The sequence below is a fragment of the Carassius auratus genome, unplaced genomic scaffold, assembly GCF_003368295.1.
Source record: "Carassius auratus strain Wakin unplaced genomic scaffold, ASM336829v1 scaf_tig00214411, whole genome shotgun sequence".
Classification (NCBI taxonomy): domain Eukaryota; kingdom Metazoa; phylum Chordata; class Actinopteri; order Cypriniformes; family Cyprinidae; genus Carassius; species Carassius auratus.
The window spans coordinates 49,313-68,044 of record NW_020527647.1 but is presented as its reverse complement, the minus strand read 5'-3'; the positions used below and the strand labels follow the sequence as shown (position 1 = coordinate 68,044).

The 18,732-nt window shown below is 37.2% G+C and overlaps 1 protein-coding gene across 3 annotated transcripts in view; it reads right to left on the bottom strand.

Moving 5' to 3' along the window:
* Nucleotides 1-18,732, bottom strand: part of LOC113091961 (protein sidekick-1-like) — a 110,828-nt gene that overhangs the window by 72,431 nt on the left and 19,665 nt on the right. For 2 of the 3 annotated variants that reach the window (XM_026257645.1, XM_026257646.1), the window contains exons 1-5: nt 12,477-12,662; nt 8,531-8,614; nt 6,366-6,560; nt 4,223-4,339; nt 2,545-2,712 (exon numbers count right to left, since the gene is read on the bottom strand). In XM_026257645.1, the coding sequence (XP_026113430.1) occupies nt 2,545-2,712; nt 4,223-4,339; nt 6,366-6,560; nt 8,531-8,614; nt 12,477-12,552 (640 nt within the window). In that variant the 5' untranslated portion in view covers nt 12,553-12,662. Of the gene's footprint in view, nt 1-2,544; nt 2,713-4,222; nt 4,340-6,365; nt 6,561-8,530; nt 8,615-12,476; nt 12,668-13,328; nt 13,441-15,776; nt 15,804-18,732 lie in introns of those variants that run through there. The other variant, XM_026257647.1, reaches the window with a different exon arrangement.

Here is an 18,732-nt window from a genome sequence, read left to right as displayed (position 1 = left end):
AGTTGAAGAAAACAGTTCACCGATTCTTTTGCGCTCGATGCAATGGCGTCATTGGCACTGACTGCACCTGGGCTCATAACATTAACAGAATCAGTTCAGAATCAGTCACCAAAAGAATCAGTTCGGTCCAGACGTGTGTCGGTTTGCTTCACGCTAAATCACACATGCGCAGTATCATCAGCTCCTCGATTCACGAATCGGACGCGTCTGACAGAAACGGTTCTTGACTCGACGTCATTTTCTGGCTCGGCTCGGTGTTCATCTTCAGTTCTCTCTTCACAGCAGTTCAGTCAGTGTACTGTTTGAGTCAATGAATTACTCCGGGATATTGGTTTGTTTTAACTCAGAGGGAGTGTCAGACACATTAAACAAGTTAACAGCTTAATTAATCTGGTAATGCGTATTGTTCGATTTGGTGGACTGGTTTCAAAAAGATCCGGTTACATCGAATGATTCGTTCGCGAACCAGATATCACAAACTGCTTTGTTTTTAACTGTCTTACAACAGACACGGAAGAGAAGACAATGCTGAATAAAGTCGTAGTTTTTTGCTATTTTTGGACCAAAATGTATTTTCGATGCTTCAAAAAATTCTAAATGACCCTCTGATGTCTTACTGGTTTGAAACAACATGAGGGTAAGTTATTAATGACATCATTTTGCAAATTGGGCTAACTAACCCTAGTAACCGTTTTTTGTTTACAAGAAGTTACAGTCAAAGGAATTGTGATTGTCCTTTAGGTTAATCATTTGAAATAGTAAAAACAATATGTTCAAACTTTTGACTACTTTCTTTAATAGCTACATAACACACTACTTCTACTTTTACTTTCAGTACTTGAGTAGTAAATTTTAAATAGACTACTTGCAATACTTAAGTACAAAAAATGTTGAATACTTTAGTACTTCTACTTAAGTGTGGTGCTTAAAGAGCACTTCAACTTCTACTCAAGTCACTTTTTTGATAGAGCACTTGTACTTTTACTCAAGTATGGGTCTCTAGTACTTTATACATCTCTGGGCGGCAGATTCGAAACTCGCGTCACACATAAATACACAAAAGCACCATTCACGCGTAATGCGCGTATCGTGCCAGACGCTCAATTCACGCGAACTAGACACGTGAATGAGGTGAACTTGCGTGTTCCGCGCCACGCGAAATGTCTCATTCGCGCCGTGAGACCTCCAGACGAGCGTAAACGCACCTTTGCATTGACTTAACATTGAAATCATTCGCGCCAGACGCTCTATTCGCGTTTGGTGTGAACACACACTTATAATGTAAGTGGATGGGAATCACGGCTAAAACATAAAAATAAAAATAAAAAATACACAAAAGCAAATTAAATCCTGCAAAAATGGGCAAAAAGGGCGGGAGCTAGTTGCTGAAGCCACACCCACCTAGCTTGACAGCAGTGTCAGGATCCACCTGTCACTCAAGTGGCCACGCCCTTAATTATGCAGAACTTTAAGGCTTAATATAATTTCAACAGATGAATTATAAAAAAATTCACCCCCCTCACTGTTGTCATGACGGGCAAAATTATCTATTTAGACCAAAATAATTTTTTGAACCAGGCTGTAAATATTTTTTTCGGCTGTAAAGCATTTTAACATGGGGAGTCTATGGGATTGACTCTCTTTTGCAGCCAGCCTCAAGTGACTAGTCGATGAATTACAGTTTTAGTGACTTCCTTGCTGGCTTCACAAGAGAGAGTGGGAGGTTGCGGCTAGGTTTTGAGGAGGCACTCATACAGTTCAGACAGTTCAAGGCATTGCAGTGCATCAGAGGTAAAAAACTATATAAATACTGTTCAGTTTCTTGCACAGACCGATCAACTTATGGAAGCTGCATAGCTACATATGGAAGCTTGTTTCTGCCACAGAAAAATAATACAACTATTTGAAATCTGGGGTGCAAAAAATAAATAAAAAAAAATATTGAGAAAATCGCCTTTAAGTTGTCCAAATGAAGTCCTTAGCTATGCATATTACTAATCAAAAATTACGTTTTTATATATTTGTAGTAGGAAATGTAGAAAATATCCTCATGGAACATGATCTTTACTTAATAAAAAAAATATATTATTTTTGCCCCATACAATATATTGTTGGCTATTGCTACAAATATACCCCAGCGACTTAAGACTGGTTTTATGCTCCAGGGTCACATAATACATTCACAAAATTAACATTTTATGATATTTCATTTACAAAAGGACCACAGGGGGAAAATTATTTCAGCTTGCTACCACACTCATTCCTTCCTTCCTTCATTTATAAGTAAACTCAAAATTGCAAGATATAAACTTGTAATTGTGAGAAATAAAGTCAGACCTGTGAGACTATGCAGGGATAGAAAGCGCTCAGATTTCCTCCAAAATATCTTAATTCTTTTTCAGAAGATGAACAAAGGTCTTACAGGTTTGGAACGACATGAGGGTGAGTAATTAATGAAGGAATTTACATTTTAGGGTGAACTATCCTTTAATTTTTTTATTCTGTGGTGGAAAGTTGGGTTCAGATTAAGTGTGTTTCTCTTACTCCATACGGTGAGGGAGGCGCTGGCGTTGATCGCTCCTTCTGAGTTAGCAGCGTAGCAGGTGTACATCCCCGTGTCCTGCAGCGCGACCGGTTGAATCTGCAGACCACCGGACTCCAGCAGGGTGAAACGTGAAATTTGCATTGAACCGCTGGCGAGAATCTGGGTATCTGATGTGCATACATATGCAAACAAACACACACACACACACATACACATACCCAGTTAGCTCAACATCTCGCATCTGCTTCCATATAAGGAATTAATAGAACATCACTATGCATGGAGTCGGAGTCCAGGATGATTTTATTACAAGCTTATAGGTTTCCCAGAGGAAAATCCTCCTAAAACCGTCTGCAGAGCTCTCTACCTTGTTAGGGGCCGCTATTAAATATGCTGCTTCATAATTGGGAATGCTATGGAAACGACTTCATGAATATCGCCAAAACAGTCGTAGAATGTAATGGAACTTTTTTTGTTACTCTTGCATGAAATTATCTTTTGTGTTGCCAATCGGCTGCAACAAAGACATCTTAATGGCTTCCTGTGAAGCACAAAACACACAACCTCATACATCAATTTATGCCTCCGCTGCAGTCACAAAGCGACGAGGATGCCTGCGATCTGGCTGTAATCAGTGAAATATAGCACTAGTACACATAACAAAACAGCAGGGCAGAGATGGACTCGTGTTAATAATGACATTACTTCTGCACATTGATCCTCCGTTCAAAAACCTAGCTAACTGCCTGCGGAGACAACATTTTAGGTAAGCATAGATGCTCTCAATGTGAAGACTGTTCCAAAAAAAACGTCAACTTAATTATGCTGCCTCCTAATAAATTGAATTTTTACCAAATCCTAAAAAAGGATTAAAAAGTATCCTAATTGCAGAATGCATTGTGACAACAAGGGGAACAAAAGTCCAAAATGATTTCTATTTTAAACAAATGCTGTTCTATTTCATTAAGAAAAAAAATGTTTTTCCACAAAGATATTGAGCAGCACAAAATGTTTTCAACTGATTTTGAAGAAATGTTTGTTCAGCAGCAAATCAGCATGTCAGAATGATTTCTGAAGGATCATGTGACACTGAAGACTGAATAGAAAAGTTATTTTAAAGTGTACCGATATTTCACAATATTACTGATTTTGCTGCATTTAGATATTATGATTGATGAGCATAAGAGACCTCTTTCAAAAACATTTTTAAAACTGTTACTGAAACCAAACCTTTAAACATTAGTGTATTTTATGCAAAGGCAATCCTAGAAGATTCTGATGAACTCAATAATAAAAATGGAAATAATTCAAGATTATAAATAATTAAAATGTTAATTATAAATGAGCTTATATTTTATTTAGTGCTGGAAAGCATTGACACAAACTCTTCAGTGCAATTGAAAATGTATGATTTAGCTAATATTCAGGTATGCAGTGTACTTTCATTCCATTCATTTGCCAACTCAAGTGAACTCAGTTGCGAGTCAAGTGTCCCCTACATAGGCAGCATATGGATTTGTATGGATCCAAGACTGAATAGTTAAAACTCTCCAATGTAGGCAGCAAGCAAGAAGGCAACTCAATATGTTTTGGAACAGTGCTCAGGTGTGATTTATGCCTTGTTCAATAGTGAATTAGAAACTGCTCAAATCAAACATCACTTTGCACTAGCTTTACCTCTCTTCCAGATGATGGCAGGATTCGGGGCCCCAGATACCTGACAGGTGAACGTGGCCACCGCTCCATCTGTGACGGTGATGTCGACCGGCGCCGCGGTGAAGGCCGGAGCCATACCTGCAAAACACACAGTCACAGTTTTTAATCAGGAAGAGAAAACGCCACATCCGTTCACACGCTTAATGCAGTCCGCCCACACACCTTCTCAGGAACACGCAAATTATTATAAGTACCAAACACCAGCCAGTAAATTGTATTAAAACAATGTTATGTCCATCAAAACACTACTGATGCTTTTTATTGCGATGCGGGACCTGTCTGCAAATTTGTGTTTCAAATCGGAGACGGTAAACAACTAGCATGAATCTAATTATACTGTTCTGATTAGGTGCCCAATGTGGCATTGTGGAGTTGCTAGGTCATTTTTAATAGGCAGAGATGTGTAAATAAACAGGTATTTCCATTTGGAAAAGTAAAACATGCTGCTGTTTGAGAGCAAAAGATCGCTGTTTGGATGTATTGTTGAATATGTGCCATATTCATTTGGAACAGCAGAGACAGAAATATAAAACCCATTACAGCTTGCTTTCCAATTGCTTTATATCATTTTTATCACATGAATACTGATGCCACGGTAAGGCTGGGCAGTATAACTCAAATTTTATACTATGCTACGAGTAATTATTTTTTGTTATCATAGTCACTGTATATAATCACAGTCTAGTAATTTTTTTTTCCCAGACTGACCAGTATTTCTATGACTAATACAGATTATTGCAACCAAGGCTCATTGGAAAAACTTGCTTCTACCTACAGTACAAAATGCCTGCAAAACTAAAAAAAAAACAATCTACAAAACACAGCCGTTTCCAGCTAAAATTAAAACTACAGATCATTGATTTATAGAGACTTAACTTCGTTCAGTTCCTAGCACAATATTACGTCGTAACCTGACAAAGCTTTTACCATAGTGCATTAATAGTAAACTAATCTAAAAAGGCCTGGTTGCTTTAGCAAATGCATTTTTACTTAATGTTTGCATTTTTTAAACTACTGCAATACAGTACATAGAGCCACCAATGTAAAAAAAACACTTGAAATGTACATCTTGACACAATGTTCAACACACTGAAAAATCAGAGGTAGTATGACATTGAAAATCAACACTTTCATGCTGCGGTGTTTCTTACGGTGACCCTGTTCATAGGCTCCCTCGGGAGATAAAGGCCTGGTGAGTGATTACATATCACACTAGCATTCATCCACTGTACTTATCCTTGATCACTTTAGCATGAAACAGATCTATACAGGAATAATAAAGCCGGCAGAAGAACTAACACAGCTTTGATCGAACCGTCGCTTAATGAGCGGGTCTAGATATGCACAATCAATATGCAAGACTGAAAAAGCCGCATTCCATCGGAGATCACCAGCCGTTCAGTGAAGTGAGCGAGTGCTTTTCGAAATAACTTAGAACTGTCTTTTAGGCCTGAAATGAATTGCTTATCTTTATTAAAGGGACCTTATTCTACGTTTTTTACTTCAAAGTTCAACTTATTAGTGAGGGTTTTGTGCTTTATAACAATATTAGTTTGTTTTGTTTTTGAACATACCCTGAAGACTGTAAAACGTTCTGTATTGCTCTTTTTAATAAACTTCATTCCCAAAAATGGCCTGTGCAGGCACTGACAATCGGATGATTCAAAGGTCAACACAACTGGAAGTTAAAATCATTATGGCAATCTACATGCAGTAAATACGTGCAATCGGTGCTGTGGTAATTATCTGTGTGATGAGAGTGCTCCTCTGAGGGGGTCTTAATGTCCTCCTGTACTGATCAGGGCAGTGCCCTGACAAACACTACGATGTAATCAACTCCAGACAGGCCTCTCCACAGGGAGCCGTTGAGTCTCTTATGGAAAGGAGTGAGAATCACACAAGCGTAGATTAGTACAACACATCTGTCGTGCCGGGGAACTGCTGTACAATGGCTGAGAGAAGGTGCACTTTGCAGCTGGCCACATCTAATACCCTTGACAATGTCTGGATTGTTTGTGTGTCAAAAATTAGTAGCATCAAATCTGGAAAGCGTGCGATAAAGAATGCATGCTGCCCCGCAGGCCGGCCTCGGGGTCAGACTCACTAGTGATGTCCAGGTAAGTATGGACCTGAGCCTCTCCGGCCGAGTTCCTGGCGAAGCACTGGAAGATTCCGGCATCGCTGGGCTGTAGCTTCTTGACCTGAAGCCCCATGCTGGAGATGACCTTATAGCGAGGGTTGTTGAGTTTACTGAGGGGCACGGCATTCTTATACCACTCCAGCTTCGGCATTGGCACCCCTGTGAATTAAAGCACAACATGATAGGTCACTATGATGCTCAGATGAAGGTAGGAATTAAACAACTGGGTCCAGAACTTTAAAATAAAAAATTAAATGAAACCTGGAAATTAAAATGAATTATTATTATTATTATTATTATTATTATTTTAGAAAAGTGTTTAATAATTTGCTTAAAAAATGCAAAAAGGCAAAAAGGCAAAAAAAAAAAAAGGTCAGAAAGTCATAGAAAGTAAACAAATTTAATAAAAAATGTATTACGTATGTATATATATATATATATATATATATATATATATATATATATTATATATATATATATATATATATATATAAATGTTAAGTTAAAAATAAAGTCAAAAGCCAATAATTATTGTCACATTATGGCTGATCACGGACAAAAGGCAGACAATAAAACAGCATATTTTTTGTCTAAATAAATGAATATTGATAACTACATTTAAATCTATTTACATTTCCATTTAAAGGTGAATTTAGGAATCACAACATTATAACGTGCAATATAAACAATGGATATCCATTTTGAGATTTACCAAAGATATTTAACAGTATAACTACAGACAGACAGATTCCCAAGTTCAGTGAATCCATTTAGCCAAAGTGAAATTACACGACGTTTATCCTCGTTCTTGTTTTTGGAAGCTCAGGCCTGTGCGGTGTGAAGCCACATGCACCGCCCTGGTCTAAACACTCTTTATTATACACACACTCATAGGTCTAATTGTGAAAATGCTGGCTGCACCCTTTGTAGGATATAAAAAAGATGAAGTGTCAAGTGGAAATGAGATGATCTGAGGCCTTAAGCTTCCAAAGAGATTCGGCTAGCACGCTTCTAAGAATATTCCAGCAGCTTGGAAAAGCGTACTCTCGGGGGGAATGATATAAGTTACAGCTGAAAGAGCTAACAGAGAAAATCATCACTCGCTGTGTCTCGCGTCTGCATCAAGAGAAGGCCACCAGATTGTATTATTCAAACTCATTTAGCGCTCTTCGCCTGTGGTTAACGGCTGTATAAAGCTCCACTCGGCAGCAAACAGTTATGGCGTGCAAGTTTTCCAAGATGTATCAAAAGAGAGAGGGGCTCTGGGCATGTGTTATATAGTCTTTTCCTTGATCCTCGAGAGCTGAAGACTTCTGATTCAGCTCTGGAGAGATATAACTTCTCAAAACAAAAGGATTCCTTTCAATCCAGCCACATAAAAAAGTGAGAACGGTCCCAGAAGCAGCACACAGAAGAGGTAATGGATTGATTCCACTTTCCACTCTTGAGGATACGGCGGGGTGACTCGCTTGTTTTTATTTCTCGCAGCCCATCTGATGCTGAGGGATCATTTTTACCCCTCGCTGAAATTGCAGCTGAGCCGAGCCTGAACCTCAACGGACAAATATCATAAGTACGGTTATAACAGTTGGGCCGACTTTCCATTCCAGCACTATTAGGAAGCTAGAGAATATTTCTGGCAGAAAACCAATACCATTTCATCGTCCATTTTTCCACTCTATAATGATAATGGTTTAAGCCTCTTCCCATCAACACCTCATATCTCACAGCTAATCGTAAACTCTTCGCCACTCGTCCGAAAGGCCGCCATCTGTCTTCCACGAAGGGACGCTGACATCCTCTAAATGCACAGATTTTATAAATCACCCCCAAACAGAGCAGGACACAGCCCTCGGGGTTGGTTAATAGACCCGCACAGCGCTCCTGGAACTTCATTCACGGCGGTAGGCGGCAGCGCAAAGAATGCAAAGGGAAAATTGCTATAAATACCTTTACGTAACTAAGCTTACCGACTACAAAAGCTCTGAGCGCTCAATGAAGTGCCTGGATCAGAAGGGGGTTGAAGTGTATTGTATGTCTATTGTGTGTAAAGCATATTGCAGAGTATACTTATAAATCTCGAATCAATCCAGCCTCCTCGGTTTAAGTCCCGCACGTAAAACACTCACCTCGAGCTTGGCACTGGATATCCACGCTTTTCTCCACCTCTCCCATCATCTTTCTCCTGGGCTCAGCAGTGAAATAGGGCGCCTCTGCAAAAAGCAAATAAGCTTATTTGAGAACACAGTGACATTTCTCAACCGAATACAAAAGAGTGACGTTTTTTCGAGGTATTGAAATTCATAAACAGCTTCAGAAATAATCGAATGATTCCGTCAGAGGAATTCAATGTGTTTTCTTAAAAACGGTATTTTCATTGAGCGCAGATGGGCGTGGGACAAATTTATTCCCTTTTCGGTAGCAACTGAACGTTTACTGGAGCAAAAGCAATGAATTCATAAACACTGTCAAAATTGAAATGCTCGGCTTGTGGGCTTAATGTGGTCACGTGTGTTCGGCAGTCAGACACATGGAAGCGTCCCATTAAGACTGAGAGCACTGGTGGGCATGTTTCGTTCACTCACCTAATGCACAATGTCCTCTAATCTAATGTTTGGACTTCCTGCAGAGGCACAGATGGCCACTGAGACTTCACTTTCTCACAATACTGCAGTCTTACATTATAGATTTCCTGTTTACAAAACATCTGTTATGAGTCTGTAATGAGGAAAATCTGCCGTTGATTATGTTCACATTATACTGTAAACAGATCTGCATGAATGCTGTATTGTTTTAAAGGAACGGTTCGTCCCAAAAATACAATTCTGTCAATCATTTTATTATCTCCTGTTGACTGTTACAAGTCATTTGTAGAAAACTGAGGGAAATATTTATCAAAATGATCATATTGCACTTTTACACAAGCAGATCATATGACTTATGACTTCCAAATCATGTAAATTCATGTCACTCCAAAACAAAATTGTACCTTGTAGGGGTGCAGCAGCTTGTCACTTGGGCAGAATCCCTTGAAGAGATGTTTTTGTACCTCTAAAAGGTTCATAGCAGTAGATTAAGGATACATATTACAACTTTATGGTACTAATACACACCTTTTAGGATAAAATAAAGTACAAAGTTGTACCTTTTAGGGTACTGTCTCATTGACAAGCTGTTAAAGACACCTGGCAGGGTATAATTTTGTGAGACTGAAGTCAGAAATTTAAATGTGATGATTAATTTGTTGAATGTTAAAGTACTTATTAACACAAGACATTAGTCAAAACTGGGTTTTTTTGGCACTGGTCTTTTTTTTTTAATTTTGGGCTATTGCTTTCATAACTTGTCTCCTTTCAGGAAAGAAAACATTCAAACTACACATAAGTCTTCATTTTATCATACTTCATCTATTTGCATCTGTGCATTTTAAATGTCTTTCAAATGTTTTCCCCCAATATATATATTTTTTTTTTTACAATGCACTCTACTTGATTATAGCAACAACAGCTTTATTCCTATTTATATTCTGAATGATTTTACATAAGGGTTTGTTGATTTAACCATTGTCCATTCACATGGTTTATATAACATAACATTCCTAAAAACATGGTGGAAATGTACTTGTTTTCTGGCTCTACACAGTATTTTCTGATTTATGGAGGGGTCTAAAAGAAATATCCAAAATCCCCTGTGTAAAAACTTTAAATATGTCAACAAAACGAAACAAGAATTCCTAATTTGCTTATTTAAATTTTACATTTCATTTTAATTAATAACTGTCTTAATGTCCGTTAAGCAAATACATTTTTACCCCAATCACTTGTAAGTAAACCATTCAGTTTGAGTTCCCCTAAAAGTTTAAACATGGTTTGGTTTGCTTGAGCATCCTAATGCACCTGACGACAACAACCCTCACTCAACCAATCGCATGAGTTTGGGGCGGGGCTATATGTTTGCATGTCCAATGGCAGATGAGGAGAGTAGATATTCACAGGTACTGTAATACACTGAAAATGAAATGATATAACATTGATTTGACCTGACATGAGGGTTAATAAAATGTTCATTTTTGGTTTAATTATTCCTTTAATCGGTTATTTAGGAGCTTTAATCATGAAAATTGAGGCGAGAAAGCACATTCATCGATTTATTTTCTATGAGCTATTTCATAGATCTCTTTAATAGTTTTACAAGAAATTAATCTTGTATGATGTACAGCTCAAAAGAGACATTATTGCAGAGATTTACGCTTGTGATGTGTGTCTTCTGGGAAAAACTCGCAGACCATCAAAACTCTGAAGTGCATCTTTTACCCAAATAAGCAGATGAATAAATGCATACTTAGAGATCTTGAATATAATTCAGGCACCCAAACAGTCACTAAGCTTCTGACTTATGTGCAGCGCCACACTGACAGCCCACATTCATCAATTCACATGCACTCTTGCCCAGTGCAATATATTCCTCCTGTTAGGGATCCGTCTGTCTATACATATGTATTGGACTTCACATGGAGCTCAGAACACCTGTCAGCTGGGCTCTCAAATAGACGGCAATGTGAAGTGAAGAGAAGGCATAAATATTTAATATGCTGTTTAGCTCAATGGGTTTCCATATATAACTGTACAGAGAAGAGGTGGACAAACTGCATGTAGTCCGTATGGGTTAAATATATGCAAAGACAGGAAAAACTGTTGAATGAAGCCTGACACTAACATAAATCAGAGATAAACATTAAGAACAGATAAATCAATTAAGAACAGATAATTGAGAAATTGGGAGTCATGTTTTATGTCACTGTCTCTCGCAAAGAGACAAAGACAAATTTGGGCAATGAATTCAATTTTACAGAAAAACAATACAAATAAAAATGTTTTTAGGTCTCACACTTGCAGTTAAATTACATATTTTTTGTCAGTTGACCTTAATAATGAGCTTTGTGTGCTAATATCAACATTTGTTAAAAAATATGATATGACAATTATATTATTAAAAACACCAATATTATAAACAATGTTAAAGTAACAACAATATTAATAATTTCTATAAATAGTATAGTTGTTACTATTACTAATATTATAATCAAATGAGATTACACATGATAGATTATTGTTTTTAGAAATCTGTTCTTTAAAGCTTTGTGCATAACATTATTCTACTGTGTGTGTGTAGTTTATTGTTTATTTTGTATTTATTATTTAAATGATTAATTGTATTCTTATAAAATCACAATAATAACTCTTTTATAATTATAAATTATAGTAACTAAAATATAATGAAAACTGTATGTGCACATTATTATTATAACATTATACTCATATATTATTATTATTATACACGTAAGATATTATTATTAATGGTATTAAATAATGATTTTCTGTTCTTATAAATTTGTTCTTTAATGTTTTATACAACTTTTTTCCTGTAAAATAGAATATTATTAAGGGAAAGATAATAATAATAATTATTATTATTATTTAAAATAAACATAATTAAATATGACTAAAATAGGTAAAGTGATTTTCATAGAGGTTGAAATGACTCTTTCAAGTGTTACTCCACTACAATTTTGTCATTAATTACTCATGTCTTTCCAAACCTGTAAGACTTGTGGAGTAACCATTTAAGACACCAATCTATGTTTGCAGATCCTTCATTTTACCATGCTGTCCTAAAGATATGATAACACCAACATTTATCTCCTTTCACGCTGCTATTACAAAAGACTACAAATTATGTGCACTTTCTGTTATTAAGTAAATCAAATGACTTGGAAATAGGTCTGATGGCACTTCAGCTGATCCTAATGTGTAGAATTACCTGGTGATATGCTCATAGTGTGCTGTGACCGATAGCTGTAATGCCTGAGGCTCTTCTAAAAGCTCTTAGCTCAGCTAATACAGTGTGTAATTTCAGGTTTTATGTGCAGTAATGTAGTGCTATATCTATCAGAGGGCTTTGCTGTTCATCACTTCCCACTGAGTGGAACCATTAAGACGGTGGATTTTCTCTGCAGACGTGCAGCTGTTGTGTTGGAGAGAAGAAATGGAGCTTTTATTGGACGAGGTGTTTCACCTGTGATGGAGAGGAAGGCTCTGGCCTCCGCCGGCTTCACGCTGCTGTCCAAAAGTGAGGCTTCGCACACGTACATGCCCACATCGGCACTCGTTGGGTTGAGGATGGTCAAGCGCCGGCCGAAGGAGCCCACGCCACTGGCCACTTCCACCGTGTTTCTCCTCCACACCAAACTGAGCTTCTCAACCGGACTGGGGAAAACAACAGGTGTGACTTAAACTGTGTTGCTGCTAATTCTTCAAAATTAATTATTTTAATTCTTAAAAACTGCCAAGTAAAATACACTGTCAAGGTCCAGAAAAGTAAACAATTTGTCTCCTCTGTTTCTCTCCGAATGAATTAAAATGATTAAAGGTTTCAACAAATACATTTATAATATTACAAAAGATTTCCATTTCAGATAAACAGTGTTCTTTTTTAGAAAATAATCGATTTCCACAGAAATATTAAGCAGCACAACACCGTTTTCAGAACAAATTAGACTGATTTTTACAATACATTAAAATAGAAAACAAGATATTTTAAATGGCAATACTATTTCACAATATTACAGTTTTTACTGTATTTTTGATAAATGCAGCCTTGGTGATCATACGACACTTCTTTTAAAAACAACAATAAAAAATCTTGCATATTCAAAGTCTTTAAATATCCATTTGTAATTAAAAAAAAATTCTTCTGGAAGAACAGAAGTTTTACTTTAGCAGCTGTTATAATAATGCCATTGAAATGAAGGTTAAATGGAGTAAGACAGTGTGAATATCGATGGCTGTGAACCTGTCAGAGGTAAATGAATATCAAATGAACTGTACTCCTGCTGGGAATAGTGTGTGTCCATATATGCATACTCACCGCGCATTAGCAACACACTCCAGTGTGGCCTCACTGACCCCGGCCACCACTGTAGTGTTTTTGGGTGGGATTACAATCACTGGAGCCACAGGGTCCGCAGGGGCCTCTGAATCTAAACAGGAGAAAAGGTGATGGGAGAAAAGAGGCCTTTAGATCCACATTACATCTGAGTCCAAAGTGCTGGTCTTTTAGCCTGGTCAAGTCGATTAAGCTAGTTTTGGTGGTCCCAAAAGTACCTCAAATCACCACAAACCTATTAAAACAAATCAGCCTAACACTTCTATGCTAGGCAGCTTTAAACAGCTTTCACATAGGAAACATTTAGAGGGATCTGCACTAAATCAGCCAACACGTGTTTTGGTATTACAACTCCGAAAAAGACAAAAACCAGGGAGTTGGGCTCTTCATGTTCTATGCTTGCCTGACACAGAAAGTTTTGAATAATTAATCTCTTGGCAGTGGTCCTGTAACATGCTCCAAACGGTGGGCTTCCTCCCTACCCCCTCGTGCGGCTGTTATGCGAAATCATTCTTGCATGAAAATGTGCTTTTTACATTTTTAAAATGACCCAAGCACATCTCTCGTCTAGAAGTGAAAAAAAATAAATGCTGCCTATTAAATCAACTTCATTCTTTCCAGAGGAAGAATATCTAAAATATTGAAATTTTATGATAATGAGGATTTAAATAACTAAGTCGAATGCTACAATCAAGCCTTTGATGTCGAATTTGACGAAATGCATGAAGGAGCTGCTGAGCTCAGTCAAAAATGGGAACTTTGTGCGCTACTATAGGTGTCCTAAAAGAGACGGGGCTGCTCCAATTACAGATAGCATCTGATGTGACTTATTAAATATGTCAAGGACCGTACAGAGGCCATAACCACATATTCAGGACGGAGAGAACCAAATGTAATGGTTTAATTGAAAAATTGGCCGACCTGTAATCTGAATATTGTCAGTGACCTTTAATATTCACAAAAAGAATATTAAAGGTCACTGCTAAAGATTGCATTTCGCTTTATGATTTACGTTTGGACTTTGGGCTACAATTCCAACAAATATTACAATATTGCAGGCTTGAAGCATTTTTGGACAGAGCAGACAAACTTCTCCATGCCATATACACAACATGTGGACGGATTCCAAACGGACCACTGAAAATATCAATACATTTGAACAAATCGCAAATGTGATGCAAATATAAGCCAAATCTTGAATCCGGTGTAAATAGGGATGTGTTTCTTATAACTAAATCTCCTGCGGTCTTTAGTGTCGATAACAACCGAGACAGAAACAGATTGTGTGGGGCGCATGGGCCTCCCTCCCTCCCTCTGTATTTGCAGATGGGGCAACCCTTTGCAATACATTAAGATATTATTGGAAGACTCATATTTGTTTTTGGAGCAGCGAGAGTGAAAATCCTGTGGTGTGATCATATGTGAGGCGTGAAGCGTGTTTCAGGGGATCCTCTGGTTGCTTACTTCTGCTTCAATGGATAAGTTGCCTCACCTGTGGCCATGGGAGGCAATAATCTGACGAAATTCATCAGGGATGCGGTAAACAGCACAACTCCCTCTTTTTACCTCATGAACTCCATTGGACAAGCGAGCCAGACATCAGTTTCTCTATTCAAGAGCTTTGGGTTCCTCAACTTCATCCTTTATCTATGTAAATTATATTAAGTTTATGAATATTAGGTTACGTTATCTCCTTTTCTGTGTGTACTTGTTATCTCGTCTGAGGCTCAAACTCAAATAATTGTATTAGGTCCATTCCTGGGCTTCTGAATAGGTTCTATGAAAAGCTAGCTAAGGGTTTGAGTCAAAGTAAATCTCTGCATTACTACAATGGCAATTATTTTGTCTAACCAAGTCCACACAAAGGCACACTAAAAGTATATTTCCCCAAAAAATGAAAAATCTGTCATCATTTAAATGATAAATGATGATATAATTTTCATTTTTTGAGCAAAGTTTCCCTTTAAGGGCTGTTGAATATGAAATGTTTATAGTATGAAAATCTACCACAAACTGCTTCTGCCTCAAGTCTGAACATTTATTATGAATTCATTAAACTGCTAGTAAATCAATTATTTCCCATGAATTATTTCCCATCCACAGAGCAGAAATGCCATTTAATTGAATTCTAGCTGTAAACTCCAAGATACGTACTTCATACAGGAGAACAGAGAACCATGTGTTAAGGACTAAATAAATCAAAGATTGGAGTATGTTTTACAAGAAAAACAATGCAGCCTCCTTCAAAAGTCCATGCTTAGTTTGGTGACGTAAAATTTAATAGCAATTTCTGAGTTTAAATTGTTTCTATACCAATTATTTATTTTTTAAAATGTACTTTAATTTAGGTTAATGTATGCAAAGATGAAACAAAATAAAGACAAATGTTCTCCACTTATGTGGAATTTGCAACTTTCTAAGAAATCTTACCATGTGATCCACGGTACTTCTTGTTCACTGTCCGGCAGCAAAAGCAAAAAGAGAGGACAAATACCAGCCAAAAACAGTGAGTTTACAGTAAACATGTACTGTATATGCAAAGTGTAATTTACACAAGCAGAGCATGTTACGGCTTGAAGCTTTAAACCTAACTTTAAAATGTGAGCTCCATGATTGGTCAAAAGCAATGTTGTTTCAGGACCGGTAAAAGATGTAGGAACATTTCCCACTTGTGTAAATCATATTAAGGGGTATTTCTTCAACTATGGGCTATCCCTGTGGCACACTCTCTTTAGTTTATTCAATTTGTCTTCTAACAGAGGCAAAATGTACATACATACACTTTTTCATAAAATGTCCCACCACCTCGATGGAGTGGTGGAAATAAAAAAGATTTATTTTTTACTCTAACTCTTATATCATGCTTAGTATTTTATGTATCCTGATGACATACAATTCAATAATATTTATATCATTTTTGCACAATTTACCAAAAATACAGCTTGACTGGAAATGTTGAAAAAAGTAAATTTAAATCGATTTTTCTTTGTTTTCTTATATTGAATGCATTTCTTATTTTAACTATAATCTCCTAACCAAGTAGACTAACTTAATAAAAATAATTAACATTTTTATTTATATATATATATATATATATATATATATATATATATATATATATATATATATATATATATATATATATATATATACTGAAAGTATGACTCTGGGACAAGCTTACAATAATAAAAAGACTACATAACAGTAATGTAAAAAGCATTAAAATAAAATAAAAAATAAGTATAAGTATAAAAAATAAAATAAGTTTTAATGTGATCTTAACAAAAAGAAAAGGTAGTTTTAATTAAATAGACCTGGAACCTGGATAAAAAAAAAAAAAAACACCCATATACAGCATGGACAATCTATACAATTAATAAATGTGACAGTAAGATCATAACATATTCCAAACAAGATTTAAAAAGGTTTACTGTGAACAATGACAATCTATATGCGCTTCTATATTTGGGGCCAGTTTTTACAGCAACACATCAACCCTGAGACTCAAATGGAGATAACGTACAAGTACATGACCTACAGTTAATTGCATCTGAGATGTGAAGGGACATGCCAGAACAGCCTTTTCAAGGCTGGAAAGAATTGGGCTGAGACGATAAATAGCAGCAGAGAGGTGAAGACGTCCTTGTTTTCCTCCCCTAAATCTGTCATTGCCTTAATTTACACAACCCCTAATGAATTCCTATGAAGCATGAAAAGGTGATCTGATACCACACTACACACAGACAGAAAAATAAATGGAAACAGCTGGCAGATTGACAGGCAAAAAAAAAAGATACTAAAGCTATAAAATATTCAGTGTTTCAGGGACTGGGGAAACTTCAAGGCACATGTAGGAGTTTCTTCAGAAGGTATTGTCACACAAACAGGGCCAGATGAGGGAGCCGGGTCTGCTGAACACAGCTGAGAGAATATGAGGAAATATGTGCATTTGTAGATAAAGCCAGGAGACAAATATTTGCTTTGTTGTTGCCCGGAAGGTTTAGTATGGATGGCGGACGCTGTGTTTAGCTGTTAACAGAGAGGCGGTTGACCCGCACGTGTAGGACAGACACGTGATTTCTAGTAGAGCTCGGGCCTGTGAAAGACTAACACCTGGGAAGGAGGTTGGATTGACATAAGGAACCCGAGGGTCCACTAAATGAACCAGTTCTGCATCAAATAGAAGCTTATTCACATACTTGTTCCATAATTTATGGTGTTCAGGCGTACCTTTTGGTATAAATATTACAAATAAAAAAAGACAACATTTCGAATTTGGTTGTGCCGTATGACAGATGCAGCCCCCAAAAAGCAACATTCCCAAACAAGTGCATAGCAATGGAGTCTGATTCCATCGCTCTGACCTCATCCGCACCTCGTGCAGACAGCTGATGTGTGACTTCTGATTTGAAGTGCTGTTTCCAGCCTGCTTGTCTTGTGTTGAGGTCAACCGCTGGCAGGTGTTATCTGGTGAATAAAGACAGAGCTGTGGCTATTCCAGTGCTTGTCAATGGCACATGAGGGGTTTGGTTCCTCGCGGGCTTGTTCTGCTTGTGTTCTGTCACTTGTTTAGCCAGGTAAGGAGGGGGTGATGGGGTCCGGGTTGTCCCTGAGGCCCTGCAGGCAGAAGATGGCTCTCAGGTCCTATTTAGACAGTGTCCACATAAATGGATTTGAACAGGATCGGTGTCCCAGACTGCTTTGCGTGTGTGAGGGCTTGATCCATATTCATAGTTAGTTTGTTTGGCATCTCAGCGTGGACAGACCCTGCTGTGGCCTTCACTTTTCCTCTTGCACGTCTAACCCCACGGGCAATGAGCTAACTCATTCAATGTGGCATGTCAAAACAGGACAAGCTCGTGAGGGTTGGGACAGTTCAGCAAAAAATGCAAAAAGTCATAAACATTTTTTTTCTATATAAGAAAGTTGACCACCTCTCTCAAGCTTTAAAAATTTAAAGGGCCACAAATTAATTTAACTGAAACTTTTACAACCTGACTCGATTAAGCATGAAAATGCCACAAGAAAACAACAGAATGTGCTTAGAAACAGATTGTTTGATTGCTCTAGTTTTGTATTTTTTTCCCAGTTTATATGAAAAGGTTCATGAATTGTGGATTAAAATTCATATACGGTAAATCCTTTTCACTGAACGTGTTAAAAATATGTTTTTTTTTATTTAAGCGTCAAAATTTTATAAAAGTTATATTATTGTGTGCAGATTATCGGCCTACAGAGTGACGTCATATTTCCCCCCCTCTATTCTGTTTCTAATTAAAATGCCACTACACTAGACAGCAAGAATGATAGACTGTACTTAAATACTTAACACAATCATATATATATATATATATATATATATATATATATAAATCTAAGAGCTGGT